The sequence below is a fragment of the Melitaea cinxia genome, chromosome 15 (genome assembly GCF_905220565.1).
Source record: "Melitaea cinxia chromosome 15, ilMelCinx1.1, whole genome shotgun sequence".
Lineage (NCBI taxonomy): Eukaryota > Metazoa > Arthropoda > Insecta > Lepidoptera > Nymphalidae > Melitaea > Melitaea cinxia.
Window position 1 is genome coordinate 2,031,895 of NC_059408.1, and position 20,545 is coordinate 2,052,439.

The 20,545-nt window shown below is 34.2% G+C and overlaps 1 protein-coding gene across 1 annotated transcript; it reads right to left on the minus strand.

The window, feature by feature from the left end:
* Positions 1-3,079: 3,079 nt before the first annotated feature.
* Positions 3,080-8,001, minus strand: LOC123660489 (collagenase-like). Its single transcript, XM_045595555.1, has 5 exons — positions 7,810-8,001; positions 7,465-7,732; positions 3,834-3,923; positions 3,419-3,594; positions 3,080-3,265 (listed from the first exon to the last, which is right to left on the minus strand). Exons 1-5 carry the CDS (start codon positions 7,999-8,001, stop codon positions 3,167-3,169), a joined length of 825 nt encoding a protein of 274 aa, XP_045451511.1. The 3' UTR covers positions 3,080-3,166.
* Positions 8,002-20,545: the final 12,544 nt, after the last annotated feature.

A 20,545-nucleotide genomic window follows, 5' to 3' on the forward strand; every position in this document is an offset into this window, starting at 1 on the left:
ATTTTCTATGTGTTTATATAATGGTATTTTTATGTAAAATTCCGAAAGCCATGAGTAACGTATACTATGAGTACCGATCGCTATCAGGTGTACATGATAACAACCGGGACTGGCGGCTTAACGTGCTCTCCGAGGCACGGTGGGGAGACCCACAAGGACTGCATAAACACCCAGATCACGGCGAACACCTGTTTGGCCAATACAAATGTTTGTCATGTGCGGGGATTGAACCCGCAACCGCCAGCGCAACAGGTACAATCCATGGCTTGACCTTTGCGCCAACGCGTGTCACACACAATTACAAGATTGAGAGTAATTGCTTCTCAAAAACTGACAGGCGCTCCAACAAATCGTGTTTTTTTTCTGAAAATCATATTTAAATACGAATTACATATTTATAAAATATGAATAATATTTTTTTTACCAACTATAATAAAAAATATAAATAAACATAAAAAATCAAAAATAAAAAATAAATAAAAAATAATAATGATAAAATTTAATAAAAGCATAATATTTTTCGATTTTACCGACATAATAATAAAAAATAAGAACAGCCTATTTAAATAAAAAATAACGAGTGCAATTAGAAAAAGAAAAAGAAAAAATAATTGTTCAGGGACATGGGGATTTGAACCATGATCTTATCGGTTGATCCCGACCGGCCGATTTCCCACCGAGCTATTGCCACTAAATTGACAAATGCGAAATTTACCTTCGTATTCTAACGATATTTTTTTCACTCCCTAAAAACGGGGATAAAACGACATTTTCTGAAAATTAATGCTAGCTAGATAGATTTATCTCCCCCGAAACCTCCTATATACTAAATTTTATGAAAATCGTTGGAGCCGTTTCCGAGATCCAGATTCTATATATATATATATATATATATATATATATATATATATATATATATATATATATATATATATATATATACAAGAATTGCTCGTTTAATAGTATAAGATAATAATAAATAATAAAAGAAAAAGATATAAAGAAATTCCTATAGAATCTCTTTAGTTAAATTATGAGATAAAAGGATGTAAGAAGAAATTTTAAAAATATATTTAGTTATTTATAATTATTGAAATTTGTGAAGAAGGAGTACTTATAGAATAATAAACTTAAAATATCGTTTCTTTAATTTCAGGGCAACGCAAGTTTGTTTGTTTCTTTGTTGTGTTGTTGTATATATATATATACACGAGTGTTTGTTCATATATATATATATACGAGTATACGTGTATCTAATTCAATGTATGTACCATATCAAAAGAGCAATATGTGAACGTAATTATGATTTTTAAGGGTTTTTAATAAAAGAAGTTTGAAATTTAAAAAAATCTATACAAATGATTAAAACTGGAGTGTCTGTTTGTTATATTAAAATAACCGCTTTTTACTAAATGCATATGGATGATTAAACGGTACATATACCAAAATAACACTTTTGTCCGTTTATCTTTCTGTCTGTTTGTTCCGGCTACACTCTGAAACGGCTGGACTGATTTTGACGAAACTTTCACTAGTAAATAGCTGATATAGTAAGGAGTAACTTAGGCTACTTTTATTTTAGAAATTTATTTTATAACTCTGCCAACTAAACAATAACTTTTTAGTTAAATTCCACGCGGAGGAAGTCGCAGGAACAGCTAGTTAATAATAATTGGTAATCTGATTAACACTTAAACAATTTTATCAATTTTGTAATGACATTTATGTCTAGAAAATATTGTTGTTTTTTTTGTAAATGACTAAATCTGGTAAGAAATGCACGTGGTGAATTTATCTATACTTAGTGTATCTATCTATTTATTATTTATTTATTTATTATCTATCTATTTGATGAAAGCAAAACAATTGTGCTTCATATACAAATAACCTATAATAATTATTTTGTACGATTGTGCAACAATTATACATTGCGTCATCGCCTTCGTTTTGGACTATTGAAACTTCTACTATTGAACTTTCTGGTTAATCTTTATCAAGTAAAATATCCAACTAGTAGGGAACGCGCTCCATGTACTTCTCTGGTCTTATCAGGGTGGATCTGTGAGCGCATAAAAGTGAGGATGGGAATACTATTGCCTAGTCCTGGACTGTCTTGTAAAAGTGAAGTAATAAATGTACAAGAATTTTGCCCAAATGTTGTATATCATAATGGTAGCCTAAATAATTTGTACGTTTCGATCAATTCGTCTCTCTCGCTCTCTCTTCGATCTTCTAGACTAATTAAGCATAAGTTCCGTTATCCTTGTAATCAAGTCTCCTTATTCGTCTTGGGATTTTGGTAACCCACGTTTGAATTTTTTCAAGTAATTCAATGTCTTTTACAATGCAAGGGTTATTACTATACTTGAAATCCTTTGAAATAGGTCTGACGAAGATTTTGTAGATCTGAGTAATCATCTCAGACGTAAGTACTCCGAATGATTTTTTGAATGAAGTAGACGAGACTATTCGCTTTCTTGATGATTAAGTAAATATTACTGGCCCATTTAAGTACGCCAGTGATGACTACACCTACTTCAATAAAATAATTTTTGATTTTTGATAGTGTATACTTTTTCTCAAGAATGTTGCATCAATGTAATAAAATAATTTTCTATTTTTTTGTAACGTATAATATTTGTTTATACCTAACAGCGAAGTCTTTATTTCTTTTATAAGTCAAAATTTAATAATCAAAAGTAGTGATTTAATATCTATCTAATCGGTAACCGAAAACGTAGTCCTCGCCAATAAAACAAATGATGTAGATAGGTGTCGTAATAACGATATACATATATATAACGAACGATACGCAAATAATACAAACAAAAACGCATCAAAACGTTTAATTATTAAATGATATTCGGGGATGATATCACAATGACGTAGCTTGCGAAGGCTGCGCTAATGATCACGTCGGGGTCACCAGTTTAGGGGTGTGAGGAACGGGGTGTTGAGTTCCTCATCCACCGTTGAATAGAGAGAATCCTCCGACTAGACGGGTCTTGTGTCTGGTGGGCTACTGGCCCGACGGTTGTTGTTGGTCTCTTGTATATATACTTAATTGCTGTAATAACTTTGATATCGCGATGTAGGATGCGTCATTTTTTAGTCACGTAGTTCGTATGTCACGCGATAGATGTCGCCACACATAGTATGCAGAACTCTATTGTGATGAAAGCCAAGAAGCAAAATAGGTAACTCTGGCGAAAGCGGCTGGTGCCGCCGCGCAACCGCGGGCCGAAACGAAGTTAGCGATACCAATCTGTAAAAAAAAATTCAAAAAACAATTAAATATTAATTGTTAATAAAAATTAATAACAATAAGCAAATAAAATCGTATTACAGTAAAGTAAAAAGGGAAGTCGTTACTGGTACAAAATAAAAGACGAGAAATGAACGAAAAACAAATACTGACCAAGGTATTGCCGACCGCGAGAGGACCTCCTGAGTCACCTCCGCAGGGGCTTCTGCCGCCGCTGTTAGACGTGCACAAAATGGAAGGCAGGCGTGCGTCTCTATATGACCTAGCACACGTCTCGTTATCAATGACTTGCAGGCTTACATGTCTCGCTACACTTGATACTGAGCTGCCTGAAATTTGAAAAAATACTTACTTAATCAAAATAATAATCGGAAATGCCCTCTACGGTCGTTGTTAAAATATCGCTTCAGCCTGTAATATCCCACTACTGGGCATAGGCCTCTTTCCCCATGTAGGAGAAGGATCAGAGCTTAATCCACCACGCTGATCCAATGCGGGTTGGCGGATTGTTATTGTTAAAATATGCAGGCATATAAATAAGAAATCAGATCAATGAAAATGAACTTACTGTCGCTCGTTCTTCCGAAACCAGCAACTACAGCCGTAACACCGACATATTGGTTGGAGCCGGTGGCTAACGCGACGGGCCGGATGTTGTCTGGGGAAAAACGTTTCTTTAATTTTTTAAAGTTTGCGTAGACGCGTTTAAGTTATTAAATGAAGTTGCGCTAGTGTGGCGTATCGACGATGCATTCACTCGTTAATAACATCTGGGTATTCGTATGCTCGTATGTAATCATCCATATAGTGCTGTTCGCGAATAGCTTGAACTGCCATAGGTTTTGACGATTCATAGCGCATTGCGTTTTTATTTTTAATGAACTGTGCAATGAACGGCGCACAGTTCGCCCCAATATTTGCGATGTCATTTTATACGTTCTTATAGGCTCGAAATTATTATCCAATAAATGCTTAATGCGATCTTGGTACCTCTGAGCGTATTGTGTGTTACAATACATTTTTCTCTCCAGGTTACGTAACCTAATATGTGCCGTATGTTCAGACTCAGGCATTTTACAGAAACTATCCTTCCATGGCAGACCTACATGCTATTGACCATCGATTAATTTAGCCGTCAGTTCCAGGTGTTCCAGAGCACGAAGATCATCAGCGTTCTGACCGATATATTTCGATAAATTCGATAGTAAATGACTTTTTGACCATCTCGTGCAAGTTATCCAGTGAAAGATTAGCCGACCCTAATTTAATCTCGGTAACATGGATTACGTACGAACTACCGCGCGTCGAGAGTGATACACCAGGCACCAGCCCGTGGACGCACTACACCAGCGGAGTACGAGTGGCACAAGGTTCGTTACATTTTCCTACTTTAATTTCTAATGGTAACAACAAATTGTAATTGTCTTGACCAATTAATATTTCAGGCAGTTTTCAGTATTAACACAACAAATTTCATTTTTAGTATTACATAAATGAGAATAGTTATTAAAATTAATTAATTGTACATTTTGCACAGGTACACTAAAGTTCATGATACTACGAAGAAATGTTTTAAAACGCTCACCGTTATTGTTCGCTATACAAACTGTGAGAACGTCGGTATCGTCTCCCGGCGGCCGCGGAGGCCCGCACGAGACGCGAGTGATGCACTAATAAGAGACACGGTAGATCCGTCGTCTAACAACGCACTCGTAGTAAAAACACCGTTAGGTCCGTGCACAGTAATGGGTACCACCTTTGGTAACACTTTACACTTATTGCTTTTTATATGATTAATTACTTTTTCAGTTTCAGGGCTCACCGACGATAATTCCACGTTACTATCACTAATACACTGATTGCTATTGTGCGTAGTAAAATGCACTAACTTGTAATGAGCCTGCCCACAGCTATCGATGTCACAAGCTGCCGCGGGACAGTTTGATTTATCGTGCGTTGCATTTATGCATTAGTAACATAACCGGTTTCGTTTAACAAAACTCCAGCGATCCTTACGTAATGCTTTGCGGAATTTTTTACAATCTTGTAATTTATGAATCGATAAGCGACAATATTCATTGATTGACACTTTTCATTGTTATTGTGTTTTTTCTTTAATAAAATTGTATGCATACCCTCTGTGTATTTTTTATTGCTATAATAATTATCAGAATTATTTTTAATAGTCAATAAAGCCATAGAAGACACTTTTGCAGCTTCTGCATTTTAAAAATTTGGAAATATCGATACATGTCGGTCTTTTACCTTGCTTGATGAAAGGGTAACTGTAATCTGCCCACTTTGAGAGTAGAACCGGTGGTAACTTTGAAAGTAAAAATGTTATTAAATTTATTCCATTTAGGTATTCATATTGACCGATAACTTTTACGGCGGCAACGCAATTTCGCACTTTAACAGATAATGGTACAATATCCTTGTGATATTCTTGTGATACTGGGTGTAATTTCTTTATATCGACACGATAAAGTCATCTCGGGTGACGAAGCACTTCTCAGCAGGGCCGAGACAGCTTCGCGAGCTGATCCTTTTAGACACTTTCTTAGGCGCTACATATTTTCCCTATCATTGAAATTACACACCTTAGATGATTCTTCATATGCCTGTTTAAACTGAAGCCATTCCATGGGGTCAACAGTAAATACGGGTAAGTCTTATGGTGTACATATTCGACTTAACAAATTGTTATTTAAGCTATTGTTGGTAGAAGCGGCTGCAAGATCCTTCAGTGCGCTGGTCAGAAGGTGAATTGTTCCATCAGTGCCGATATCCTGTGTGATCAGCTGGCACGGCGCGTCCGTATTTTGACCCATGTCGTGGACGGACTGCTTCCAGTTCTCGATTGCTGCGCTCCAACCCCTCTTCTACATCCTTGTTAGTGTGGTCCGATTGTACACTACACTCGTCGTCAATCTCCGCTAGGTCGGCCGCCAAACCTTTATTACTCAAGTCCGATTCAATTTTTGCTCTCGCTTCTGCTGCCTCTAGTTCCAGCTTTTTCTTACTTGCAAGCGCAGAGGATGACGATAACCTCTTAGTCTTCGCACTGAACACTTGTCGAGACGTTGAAGGCATAATTTGAACGGCCGTTAAGGGCGATTCCGTTTTTACAATACTACCTTCATTTTTATTTTCGTTGAGGAAAAATGTTTTATCTCGTTGTTTATTATCCTCTTTAACGCATTTTTCATCGTTAATTGGTTGTACTGGAACCTCTTCTATGGAAGATCTGGATTCCTGTTGCTCTTCATCCTTCTTTAACATACTCTTTTTCCGGGTGTTCACCATACTTTTTGGCGTGTAGAACATTTAAAGATCCGTCTCGAAGTGACCAAAAATTGTAGAAGGTTGATCTTAGATGGATATAAAGCAATTGTTGATGAGGATATATTTATATAAGAACGGATAGAAGCTTTTACAAATGACTTCATTTAAACGTGCCGATCGCAGCGATGGTTACTGGACGACTTACAATATACCTTACACTAATAATATTTCAATTTTACCAACATACAGATTTGTACCACATTACAGATTATGTATACTTGGATTACAGATAATATTGCGTCGCTTAAAGGCACTATCTGTCTTTTAGTTTATAATGATTGAACTAACTTCTTCTTGATCTGTATGAAAAATAACAGAAGATGGCGGTTGATTTTTATCGTTAAGTATCTGTGTTTGTTTGTTATGGTGTAAAATTTTGTTTTTACTTATTATTTCTTTAGCAATGCTAGGTCCAATATTAGCAAAGAAGTTATTTATAGTACTAACTGCCTTTATTGGACATGGATCTATATCCAGTAATTGTGAGTTCGTTGATTTAGATTTTTTTAAATTAGTTATAAATTTTATATTATTCCAAAGAACTTTTGGATTTCTATCTAATAATAATGTGCTATCATATTTACGTTTTAGTTTTTTAATTATATTATTACAGAAATTGCGACATCTTTTATATGTTATTTTAAGTATTTCGTTGTCAGGATTAAATTTTACGCGTTAATGTATTACAACTGAACTAATCCCCTATTCGCTTGTGTTGAATTTTAATATTATATTTGGATAAAAAGTATCCAGTTTTCCACCTAGTGATATAAACTCAAAACGTAAAAAATTAGAAATTAGAAAAAGCTAAAAGTTGTTTTCTAAATTTAATTATAAAATTAGAAGTGACTTACTGTTGAAGTTAACGTGATTGATGCGAATGACAGCAACATCGTTTCGGAGATCAAAAACGGTGTATAAGGGATGTGTAACAACATTGTTGGTGGTGATACGAACGCCACCAGAATTGTAGTTAACAGATCCGAGAATAACGGTAACACTTCTAGCTGGTGAAGTAGTAGTTCTCCAACAGTGAGCAGCAGTGACCAGTCTAGTGTTACTAATAAGAGAAGCTCCACAAACTGATCTTTGTCCGTTGAACAATGTAATTTGTAGACCAGCCTTAAAAATTACAAGAAAATTATTATAAAAGACACGTGAAACAAAGACTATTATTGACTAAAAATTACCAAACATACCAAGTGGGGATTAGCTCCTAGTGCTGAAACCTGTCCTCCGATAATCCTGGAACCGTCGAAGTCCGCGGCCGCCTCAGCAGCGTCTATGCGAGCCCTTTCGGGGATACCGATCTCTAGATGATAGTCACGGAAGATTGGTTCTTCCGCTGTAACAGCTAGAGCCAGGCCGAGGACGACGATGAGGAGCTTCATGTTGGACGATAGTGCGTTGTTTTGCGGTAGAACATTGGCCTTAAATACTGTTTTATATCTAATCTCACCATTTTAAACTCTTTAATTTTTTCCATTAATTAATTAGATCATATATCTTTAGTTGGATTATCGCTATTTTTTTTTTTGAAGTATTATCAACTGATAATAAATCAATTCTTATTGTAATAATTGCAATTAAAGCGTTAAAATTATGTTTATAATAATTATACGAAAGTAGGGACAGTAGGTAGTAAAAATAACAATGTATATAATAAATTACAATTTAGATGCCTTCGCATATAAATATTTAGGTTGAAAGCTGATTTGAAATCGAAGAGGCTCAAGCAACTGGAATCGAAAGGCAAGATAGATGGCCCTGTGTCGGCAACTACACGCTTATCCACAGACTCTAGTTTGGGAATTAGTATATTCTAAATATCTACGATTTTATTTTTGTGTTACCCACACATTAGGAATTCTAAACATTTTTGAATATCATATCAAAAATTGACCGCTCCAGCGGGGTTCGAACCCGCGTCTCCGACTGATAGTGTCGGCGCTCTAGCCAATTAAGCTATGGAACGATGTACCCGCTAGAGTGAAATTTTTGATATGATGATTTTTATTTTCGGTTTAAGCGAACCGTGGCGCCGTCTATAGTGAGTTCTTTACAGAGACCCGTAACTATTCAAAGTTTCATATTACAATGAAAATCTTTGACAGGAGACGACACCTTGCTATTTTAAATATCTACGATTTTATTTTTGTGTTACCCACACATTACTATATATTAGTGATAGTGATATACACAGTACACTTCATCCGCAAACCTAGATAATAGGGACGTGGTACTTTTCGTTGCCTGGAAACCGTACTGATTTTTCATCGGTCACCAACCCGCCTGCCCAGCGTGGTGACTATGGGCAAAACACATGAGTTCACGTTATTTTTGGCGTAAACTTGTGGAGGCCTATGTCCAGCAGTGGACTGTATAGGCTGTAATGATACTGATTTTTACTAATTGTTTTATGGTCGCCGTAAAAGGTATAAATTTGTGCGTTGAAATATTTTTCAATTATTTTATCAAGAGAGGGCTTACCCTAGGAAGGTAGGACGATAATTACTAATGTCGTCTTGTTGTTTACCCTTTTTGTGAACAGGGCGAGCACAACTTTTTTTAAGAGACATTTCAGAGAGCTTCTGATTTGATACTGACATTAATTAATTGGACGACGCTTACTGATATTTTTTGGCAACTAATTTAATATCTATTACTTTTGATTCCATCATTACCGGGTGCTTTTTTTTTAGGGTTTTTTATAGTATTTTCAATATTTTTTGGCTCTACTCTATTTAGATAAAAGGTTACATCGGCTGACTACTTCTTTTTCAGGAGCTTGGTTGAACACGTTGGTAAAACACTTTTGAGAGCATCATTAAATGCTGAAGCGTATTTGTTAGTAATTTCAGTGTAATTTTGGTTATTTATATCGAAAACTTTAAGAATTATATCGTCAATCGATTTCGTCACGCTACCACTTATTTTATTAATTATTTGCCATAAAAGACGGGTTTTTTTTCTTTTCTTTAATTTAATTTTGATAATAATTATTTTTACTATTTTCCGAAATTGTATGTAATTTATTACGTATCTTTATATATTTTAATCGGAGTATGTTATTTGTGGGATCTTTTTTCATCTTATTGTATATGTTATCTCTCTGATCTGCAATATAAATGTTTTAACACATGGCCGCTTAATATTTTTTCCAGTATGTTGGTTTATATTTTATAACGATTTATAGTACGCAGATTCAAAAGCTGATTTAAGAAATTTATAAATATTATGTGGGCACAACATATCTGAAGTCTTTGCCCAGTCAATTCTATTTAACTCCTTACTTTTCTATTAAAATATTTAATTTTAGAAGTTTTAATAACATTCTGTATGCGCGTCGAGCGAATTCCCTCGCACACTATCAATACGATACGATGATCGGCCGAACCACATCGACCGCCGCTGTGCATGGATTAATAGTCGTTATTCGCGTAAACACGTGATCAATACATGATTTAGATATTTTATTAAGTCTTAATTCTACGCGAGTGTAATCTGTTATACCAGCTATGAATCCGTGCTCAGAGAGCATGTCGATGTATTTATCTATAATATATATAAACGCGAAAGGTCACTCATCACGAAATCTCCAAAACTATAACACCTACAAACTTGAAATTTGGCAGGTAGGCTCCGTATAAGACGTAGGCATCCGTTAAGAACGAATTTTACGAAACTCGACCCCTAAGGGGGTAAAACGGGGGTTGGAAGTTTGTATGAGAATCCCATGTTTTTGACGTAAGAGACTTGAAATTTAAAATGTAAGCTCTATAGATAGATGGTGAAAAGGTGTCCAAATAATGTATCTTTAGAAATCAACCCCTTTTTGGGTTAAAACGGGGGATAGTAGGTCGGCTCACTGATCACGAAATCTCCGAAACTATAACAGTTACAAACTTGAAATTTGGCAGAAAGACTCCTTATAGGGCGTAGACATCCGCTAAGAACGAATTTTACAAAATTCGACCCTTAAGGGGGTAAAAAGGGGGTTGGAAGTTTGTATGAAAGTCCCATGTTTTTGAAGTAAGAGACTTGAAATTTAAAATGTATACCTTATAGATGATGAGAAGGTGTTCAAATAATGAATCTTTAGAAATCAACTCCCTTTTGGGGTTAAAACGGGGGATGGTAGGTTTACTCACTCATCACGAAATCTCCGAAACTATAACACCTACAAACTTGAAATTTGGCAGATAAGCTTCTTATAGGGCGTAGACATTCGCTAAGAACGGGTTTTACAAAACTCGACCCCTAAGGGGGTAAAACGGGGTTTGGAAGTTTGTATGAAAGTCCTATGTTTTTGAAGTAAGACTTGAAATTTAAAATGTATGCTCTATAGATGGTGAAAAGGTGTCCAAATAATATATATTTAGAAATCAACTCCCTTTTGGGGTTAAAACGGGGGATGGTAGGTTGATTCACTCATCACGAAATCTCCGAAACTATATCAGCTACAAATTCGAAAATTGGCAAGTAGGTTCCTTATAGAGCATATACATTTGCTAAGAACGAATTTTATGAAACTCAACCCCTAAGGTGATAAAACGGGGGTTGGAAGTTTGTATGAAAGTCCTATGTTTTTGAAGTAAGAGACTTGAAATTTAAAATGTATGCTCTATAGATGTTGAGAAGGTGTTCAAATAATGTATCTTTAGAAATCAACTCCCTTTTGGGGTTAAAATGGGGTATGGTAGGTTGACTCACTCATCACGAAATCTCTGAAACTATAACAGCTACAAACTTGAAATTTTGCAGATAGGTTTCTTATAGGGCGCAAATATCCGCTGAGAACGGATTTTACGAAACTCAATCCATAAGGAGATAAAACGGGGGTTGGAAATTTATATGAAAGTCATATGTTATTAAGGTAAGAGACTTGAAATTTAAAATGCATGCTCTATAGATGGCGAGGAAGTGTCCAAATAATACATCGTAATCTATATATATAAAAGAGAAAGGTCACTGATTGACATCACGAGAACTCAAAAACCGCTGGATGGTCCATCCATCCAAGATGGACAAAGATGAAATTTGGCAGGGAGGTAGATTATAGTTAGAAGACGTCCGCTAAGAACGGATTTTGCGATATTCCATCGCTAGGGGGGTTTAATTGGGGTTGATAGTTTGTATGAAACATATACAGTAGCAACAAGTTCGCCTGATAGGTTATTCATACTGCAGCCTGAAAATAAAACTAAAAATGTGGTGTATAGAGAGGTTTTATAAAAATAACTATTAAATTATACTAAATTGTGCCTTTGAAAAAGTTACTCAGAGTGATAAGCAATTGAAGTGACTGAAATAAAAAAATAATTTGCGTTATGCATCTTAATAGTAATGCATATCTTCATAACCACGCGGACGTAGTCGCGGGCAACAATTAGTGTATTATAAAACAAAGTCCCCAAAAGCGTATATGATCGATTCCCTCAAAATCTACTGAACGGATTTTCATGCGGTTTCACCATTGGAAAGAGGGCTCCACCATTCTCACCTCCACCGCAAGAGGAAGGTTTACGGAATGGCTAAGCCGATTTTGATGAGAGTTTCACTGGAAGTTTGCCGGGAAAACTTTGTGACAAACTGATTTCAACGCGGGCGAAGCCGCGGGCATAGCTAGTTCTTTATAATATCGTTTGACTTGAAGTCTATGTTGGCGTCTCCGAGTATGATAGAAACATTTATTAGATATTTATTTATCAACTGCGAGAGTTCGGAAATAAATCCAGTTTTGCTAGAAGATGGAGGTCTATAGATTGACGACCAGAACTGAATTGTAATTATACATTAATTTATATGTATAATTAGCATGGGTCACTGAACCTTTACCATAAAATACGGGGATACAACAGCGTTGCTCTTATATGGTAACAGATGAATGGCTGACTAGGCAAAGCAAACAATTGAAATCCAATTTACATGTTGCATTTGATTAAATTACTAACTGTACCATTTGAATATTCATTTAATAAAATAAGTGAAACGTTCATTACTTAATCACAAATGTACCTATGCCGTCATATTAAAGTAGATTTATTGGGGATATAATTAGTGTATAGTAGAAAGGGTACATGCTGTTCAAGGACAGTTCAGTAAGCAAATTTTAATAACCGGTAATCTAGTGTATTTTTTCATATAATAAAGTTAGTAAGTAATGCGTTTTGACGGCCCGTTGGCGCGACGGTAATAGCACTGGCTCATGTCTGTTGCCTTGACCGTTGCAGGTTCGGTCCTTGGTGCAATCCCCACTCCCGGATACGATAAACATTTCTATAGGGCATACAGAATTTTTTCGTGATATGGGCGTTTGTATTTGTATATAGTGTGTGTTTCCGAACCCCTGACACAGAAGTAAATCCTAAGAGAGGCCGTTGATTGTGAAGCGTTATTTATTTATTAGCTTACAATTATTTCATTTTATAAACATTTTCACCAAAATAAAATAGTTGTTCGAATGATAATAAAATTTGATTATGGGGTGCATATTTCGTTTTATATGATACTAACTGTGCCCGCGACTTCGTCCACGTGGAATTTAATAAAGTTATTGTTCAGTTCGCAATATAACGCATAAAATAAATAAATGTCTAAAATAAAAGTAGCCTGTGTTACTCCTTACTACATCAGCTATCTGTCAGTGAAAGTCTCGTCAAAATCGGTTCAGAGATTAGCCGGAACAAACAGACAGACAGACAGACAGACAGACATACAGACAGGCAGATAAAAATTGTAAAGATTGTATAACGGTATATGTACCGTGTATTCATCCATATGCATTTAGTAAAAAGCGTTTATTTTAAGATTACAAACAGACACTCCAATTTTATTTATTTGTATAGATGCGTGCTTATATATATTTTTTTAATTTAGGTGGAACTTCGTTTACGTGACCTTCGCTTCCGATAGCAAATATTATTTTATCATATCTTACTTCTATAATCTGATTTCACGTATGACTGTGAAATCAACGTTGCAAGATTGCAACATATAATGTAATATCTTTTTCTTCTTGTACTGAAATTTTAAGGATGATTCTACAGTAGAATTTGTGCTAAGTAAACTAAATTATTGTAAAGACATGAGCTGAAAACAAAATTGACGTAACTAATAACAGACTTATAGCTCTAATCAGCACTTTATCAAAAATATTTGAGAAAACTTTGACAAATTATATACTTACTTTAAAACTTCAACAAGAATAATTTAAAAAAAAAACCGACTTCAAACAGGAAACTAAAAAGTAAAAAATAAATTTACTTAGTACAAAGTAATTCGTATTTTGATTTCGTTAATCAGAAATGATTAAATAAATATTTTATAATTTTGAAGTTGGTGCCAAGTAAATACTACAACAACCTGGCTACAATAACAAATACAAACAACACACACACAAGGCACACTGTAATGGCACTTGTAACTCATATAGGTGCAAAGTTCTCATCAATAGAAACGAATTAAGTTCAAACAGCAGGTAATTGCTATAAGTCGTTGAAGAGTTCCCTTGACTATCTTTCGTCTCGATCATCAGACTGAAATGGCACTTATAACTCATATATATGCAAAGTTCTCATCAATAGAAACGAATTAAGTTCAAACAGCAGGTAATTGCTATAAATCGTTGAAGAGTTCCCTCGACTAACTTTTGTCTCCATCATCAGACTGTAATGGCACTTATAACTCATACAGGTGCAAAGTTCTCATCAATAGAAACGAATTAAGTTCAAAAGAAGGTAATTGCTATAAATTGTTGAAGAGTTCCCTCGACTATCTTTCTTCTCCATCATCAGATCGACTCTGGAGTCGAAAAGGTCTGGACCTTTATTAAATAGTAGTGCTTTATAGTACTTAATGAAAACATGATTAAATTAGTAAATTTAATCATGTTTTCATTAAGTACTATAAAGCACCTATAAAGCACTAGTCACCCATACGATTTTTGAAAGTTTCCCTCGATTTCTCTGGGATCCCATCATCAAATCCTGGTTTTCTTATCGTACCAAACTATGAATATCTCCTTTCCAACAAAAAAAGAATTATCAAAATCGGTTCATAAACGAAGAAGTTATCTCCGAACATACATAAAAAAATGTATATATATACATATACATATATATATATATATATATATATATATATACGGTCGAATTGAGTAACCTCCTCCTTTTTTGAAGTCGGTTAAAAAGAGGAATCTTGGGATACCATGAGAAAGGAGTTGAATAAGTGCGGAGGAAATGAACGGATCGTGATGTTAGAGGACTTTAATGGGTGGGTTGGAAGTAAAGCGTGATGGGTACGAAAGAGTTCTGGGTACTTTTGGGGACGAGGGAGTGAATGACAATGGGAGAAGCCTGCTTGAAGTATGCTTGGAATGGAATCTTTGCGTGGCCAACACAATGTTTGACCACAAAAAGATCCATTTGTATACAAGAGATGAGGCTGAGTCTAGAAGTATGATTAATTTGGTAATAGTGGATGAAAGACTGAGGAAGAAATTGCTAAACACTCGGGCATACCGCGGTGTAGGCCTCAACACAGATCACTTCCTGATCATAGCCCGAATGCGTGGTCTCTTTAAGCGGTGGCGACACCGAAGGGCCGAGCGTACGAGTGTTTTAATAATAATAATAATAATAATTGTTTATTTGCAAAAACATGGTGTTGAAGTTGTACAGAATTAACATTTGTATAGTCCAAACATGTTCTACCTTACGGTGTGCAAATATTAAATATTAATGCGGTTATTATACAATATTTTTAACATTAACTGTAGATTATTTATCTTTGAATTATTTATATATTATTAAATTATTTATAGATTATTAATATATGATTTACTTTCTTCCTAAAACTGTGCAACCAATATTAATATAATTGAGAAAGAAAAAGTATTAAATTATTTATACATTATTAATATATGTTATAATCTCTTCCTAAAACTATATAATTAATATACCATAATTGGAAAAAAAATTATATATTATCAATATGATTGTTATAAAATTTCTTCCTAAAACGATATAATTAATACTACCATAATTGATATGTTTCTTAGATGTGACGTTTAATTGACTATCTCTAAGGTCTTTAATTTTATATCCTAAGTTCCGTGCACTAAAAAATCATTAACATCGTAATACATTTTCTCCAACAGCAGATCAAATAATTTTTTCTTAAACATTGCAGTTGTAAGGTCTTTTAAGGTATCAGGCAATGTGTTATAATTTTTTATAGCCATACAGTATACATTTTTTTTTATAAAGAGTTAGTTTTTGAAATGGTACATATAACTTTTGTGGATATCTTGTTGTTCGTGATATCAATGGTTTACAAGTGTCTAAATATCCGGCGCCACACATTGATCTTATACATTTTTTTTTGGATTTTAAAAGCTCGATGAGCGTCTACAGAATTACCCCAGAATATTAGGCCATACCTAAGATTTGACGCCACATATCCATGATATGCCAATAGCCCTATCTCAGCAGTTGCTACTTGATATGTGCGCTTCAAAACATAAACAAATCTATCCAATTTATTGCACAATTTAAGGATATGTTCTTTCCAGTTACAATATTTATCCAAAGTTATACCTAAAAATACAGCGGAATCCACGTTTTCAATGGGCGAGTTATTATAGTTAATGTCAATTTTCGATATAGTACCATTAGCAGTTTGAAATTGTATGAATTTTGTTTTGGTTAAATTTATTTTTAAGTTGTTTTGTGTAAGCCACTCTACGATTTTTGTTAATGTTGAAGTAGCTTCAATTTTTGTGTCATCCATATTTTTTTCGCTAATGGTTATTGTTCTATCATCGGCGAATAAAACAACGTTATGATTTGTAATGTCAGGCATGTCATTTATATATATATAAGATATAATAGGGGTCCCAAGATACTGCCTTGAGGTACACCATATGCATTATGCTGGTAAGAAGACTAAAATACCGTTTTTTCTTTATTTAAAATTTTTATAATTTCCACTCATTGTGTGCGATTGGATAAGTAATTTTTAAGCCATTCTAATGCCTCGCCTCTGATGCCATATTTGTACATTTTTTCTAATAAAATTGGGTGAGAGACAAAGTCAAATGCTTTAGTCATGTCCAAAAATATCGATAACGGGTAGATTTGTTTATTTAAACATTCAGTGATTTTCTTTATTAGCGAAAAGCATGCCAAATTTATCGAGCTTCCTTTTCTAAACCCAAATTGTGATTTTTTTAATATATTAAATTTGCAAAGAAAGTTATATATTTTATTGTACATTACTTTTTCAAAAATTTTTGAAAGGACTGGCAGAAGTGTTATTGGCCTGTAGTTTTCAACATTTTTAATATCATCTTTTTTATGTATGGGTTTCACTATTTTAAGGGCGATGAGAATTTTCCTTGTATAAATGAGGTGTTAATTAAATGCGTTAGGGGAATTATCAAGAGCGGAGCGCATAACTTTATAAGTTTTGTATTTATTAAATCATATCCGGTTTAATTAGTGTTTTTTAATGAAGATATTATTTTTTAAATTACATTTACTGGCGATAAGAAAATACTATTATTATTAAATGGCATTTTATTATTATATGTCAATTTACTAAGTGGAATTTTATTATTGTGATTTGCCAATTTTATAAAATATTCATTAAAATATTCACAAATTATGATAGGGTCACTACAGTTTTTATTATTTATTCTAATGTCAGTTATTTCGTTCTTTTTTGTGGCATTGGCAAATGTATTTTTTGTAACCTCCCATGAGACTTGGCATTTGTTATAAGAATCCTTAACATATTTAATAGAACTAATTTTTTGTACCTGAAATAAACATTTCTTTAGAATATTACAATATTTGTGGTATTTATTTTTATTATATTTTTTATTCGAAGCATCAAGGCGGTATTTGAGATACATTTGTCTTTTTTTTACACAGATTCTCTTAATCCCTTTAGTTAACCATTTATTTTTTAACGGTTTACGAGTTATTTTGTAACGTATTAGTGGGAAGCATAATTTGAAAAATAATATGAGCAATTCGTGAAATTCCTTAAACGCAGTGTCAAAATCGGATTCATTCAAAACATTACTAAAAGAAAGAGCTGACAAGCAATCGCGGAATTTTCTAACATTGTCATAACCAAAATCTCTTTTAAATTCGAACCACTATATCGGTGGTGGTTTATATTTATAATTAACTTCTATAGTAACTGTTAAGGATTGAGCTGTCTCGTGATCCGATAGTGATAGCGCATGTATGCCGGCATTCACAGAACTAAAATAGCTGATAATAAGGTCCAAGCATCCGCTTTTTCTTGTAGGTTTAATGATATGGTTTTCAAAATTATTGTTATGTAGTAATGCAGACAGTTCACTGGATGCTTTGTTGGCTTTTAGCATATCAATATTCATGTCACCACATGTAATTATTTTTTTCTTATGTTTTCGAGTAACAGCTTCTATTAAATTTTCGAGATGATCCAAAAAGTCATTTACGTTTGATGATGGGGTTCTATATATTACTATAATTAATATATTAAGGTTTAAAATTTCAACTCCACAACATTCGAAAACATAGGATTTTGTATTTTTTATTTCAAGGGTTTTATAATGATAACTACTTTTCAGTAATATACATGAACCTCCCCTACGTTGGTTCTCTCGCGAAAAGGACGAAATTAATTTGTAGTTTTTAAGTATTAGGTTTGGTTCCAAACCTCGTTTAAGAAATGTTTCTGTTAAACAAATAGCATCAATTTCTATTTTAGTATCGTTAAATTCTTTTATAGCTATATCTAAGATATCGAGTTTATTTAATACCCCAGCAATATTCTGATGAAATAGAGTAATTTTTTTTTTTGTAAGTTTAGACATGAAAAAGCTGTGTATCAGAGTTATTTTTAACTTTTTTAGAATTGTTCTTTGTAAAATAGTAAGGAATACTACCCTTTTTGACGTTTCTTTCTTTAATTCTTTGTTCCAAATTTCTTTTATTTTGTTCAAATGTTAACTGGTTACTAATCGAATTTAAATTAGACACTGTTAAGTTCGAGTTGTTTTTGTTATTAATACTTACAAGATATTTTAGTTTATAGTCTAAGTAGTCAATTTCGACATTAATTTAAAGTATAAGTTATTTATATTGTTTTTAAAGGAAGCACTTTGGTAATCTAAATATAAACAATTTTTAAATTGTCTTACTAAGAGCTTAATTTTATTGTTTAAAAGTTGCTCATTTAAATAGGGATTATACTGTATTTTTGGTATAATGACTTGCTTACAATTTTTTAATTTATATAAGGCAACACATATTTCAGAAAACAGCTGATTTGAATCCTTATCGTTAGAACCTAATAATAATATAACAATAACAGACTTTGTAATAGAGTTTTTTAAATGGTCGCAACTTTCTAGTATTTGGATACTTCCAGCGTTTTGGACAGAGTGAAAGTAGAAAACCAACAAGAAAAGGACAAGAAAGACGAGTATGTAGAGAAACTGAAAGAAAGTTTTAAAGGTATAGAAGAGATAGATGCGATTGAAGATTTGTGGGATACATTTAAGAAAGGGGTCGTGAATGTTGCTATTAAGGTATACGGGGTAGCTAAAAGAAGGAAAGGAAGAAAGAACTAGAAAGATCTGTGGATGGATAAAGATGTACAAAAGGCTATGCAAGAAAAGAAGAAAGCGTGGTTGGATTGGTTAGCAATAAAAGCTAACCAAAAACCCCAAAAGGCAACGGATGACAAGATAAAGGAAGCAAGAACGAAGTATAAAAGATTGAAATTAGCGGCGAAAGAAGTTGTGTCTAGAAAGAAAGAAGAACGAAAGGATGATTTTGATAGAAGGCTCACTGAAGATTTCCAGTCAAACATCAAGTTTTTCTGGAAATCCATCAAAACAGCCAGAGGAAAAACCTCTACCTCGGAACTGAGTACAATCAGGAGTCAAGATGGGAGCATTATAAAAGGAGAAGAATGTGTGTTAAAGAGATAGAAAGAGTATTTTGAAAGTTTGTTTGAAAGAGAGGAAGTGCAGGTACAAGATACGGCACCTTCCCGGAATTCCCGAAATGGAAGCGAGTATTAATGTTGATGAAAGTGAGATAAGCATGGATGAAATAGTGAAAGCGTTGAAAAGTATGAGATAAGGTAAGGCTGCGTGGTATGACAGTATTACCGTTGAAATGCTGAAGGCTGGACATGGCATAGTGGCTAGCCAGCTGTACCGGCTTTTCAATTTGTGCTAGCAAAATGGGCAAGTACCGGGAGACTGGTATAAAGCCGTAATCGTCCAATTTTACGAGGGAAAAGGGTCACGGCAGGACTGCAGGAATTACCGCGGTATAAGCCTCCTCAACGTCGTCGGTAAATTCTATGCAAAAGTGTTGATTGAGAGGTTTGTGAATGAAACAGATGATACGACAGTATGGGATGCACAAGCGGGATTTAGAAAGGGAATGGGATGTGCGGATCAGGTCTTTTCTTTGCGGAGCATAGCCGAAAAGTGTTTGGCTAAAAACAAAAAAGTCTATTGCGCGTTCGTGGATTTAGAAAAGGCTTATGATAGAGTGATGAGGAATGAATTGTGGTCAGCATTGTCCATGAATGGTGTGAGCAGTATCCTCATACGAGCATTGTAATCTCTGTATAGGGATTCTAGTGCTTGTCTGAGAATAAACGAGAAATACACTGAATGGTTTAATATCGAAAAAGGTGTTAAACAGGCATGTGTAGCATCACCATTAGTGGCTGTTAAATCTGTTCATGGACAATTGTTTGACAGATTTAAAAGAGAGTGAAAGTGGGTTGAGAATGCACGAGTTACTCGTCGAATGTCTTCTCTATGCCGATGACCAAGTATTACTTGCGTCTTCGGCCGAAGAGTTGCAGGAGATGGTAACCGATATTATTGGAGCTTTTGTAAGAAAGGGA

Excerpts from the sequence above, each read along its gene's own strand:
- LOC123660489 (XM_045595555.1), bottom strand. The coding sequence starts at position 8,001 with ATGAAGCTCCTCATCGTCGTCCTCGGCCTGGCTCTAGCTGTTACAGCG. Across the intron at positions 7,733-7,809 it reads TAGGAGCTAATCCCCACTTG|GCTGGTCTACAAATTACATT; the intron begins GTATGTTTGGTA and ends GTAATTTTTAAG. Across the intron at positions 3,595-3,833 it reads TTTCGGAAGAACGAGCGACA|GCAGCTCAGTATCAAGTGTA; the intron begins GTAAGTTCATTT and ends TTCAAATTTCAG.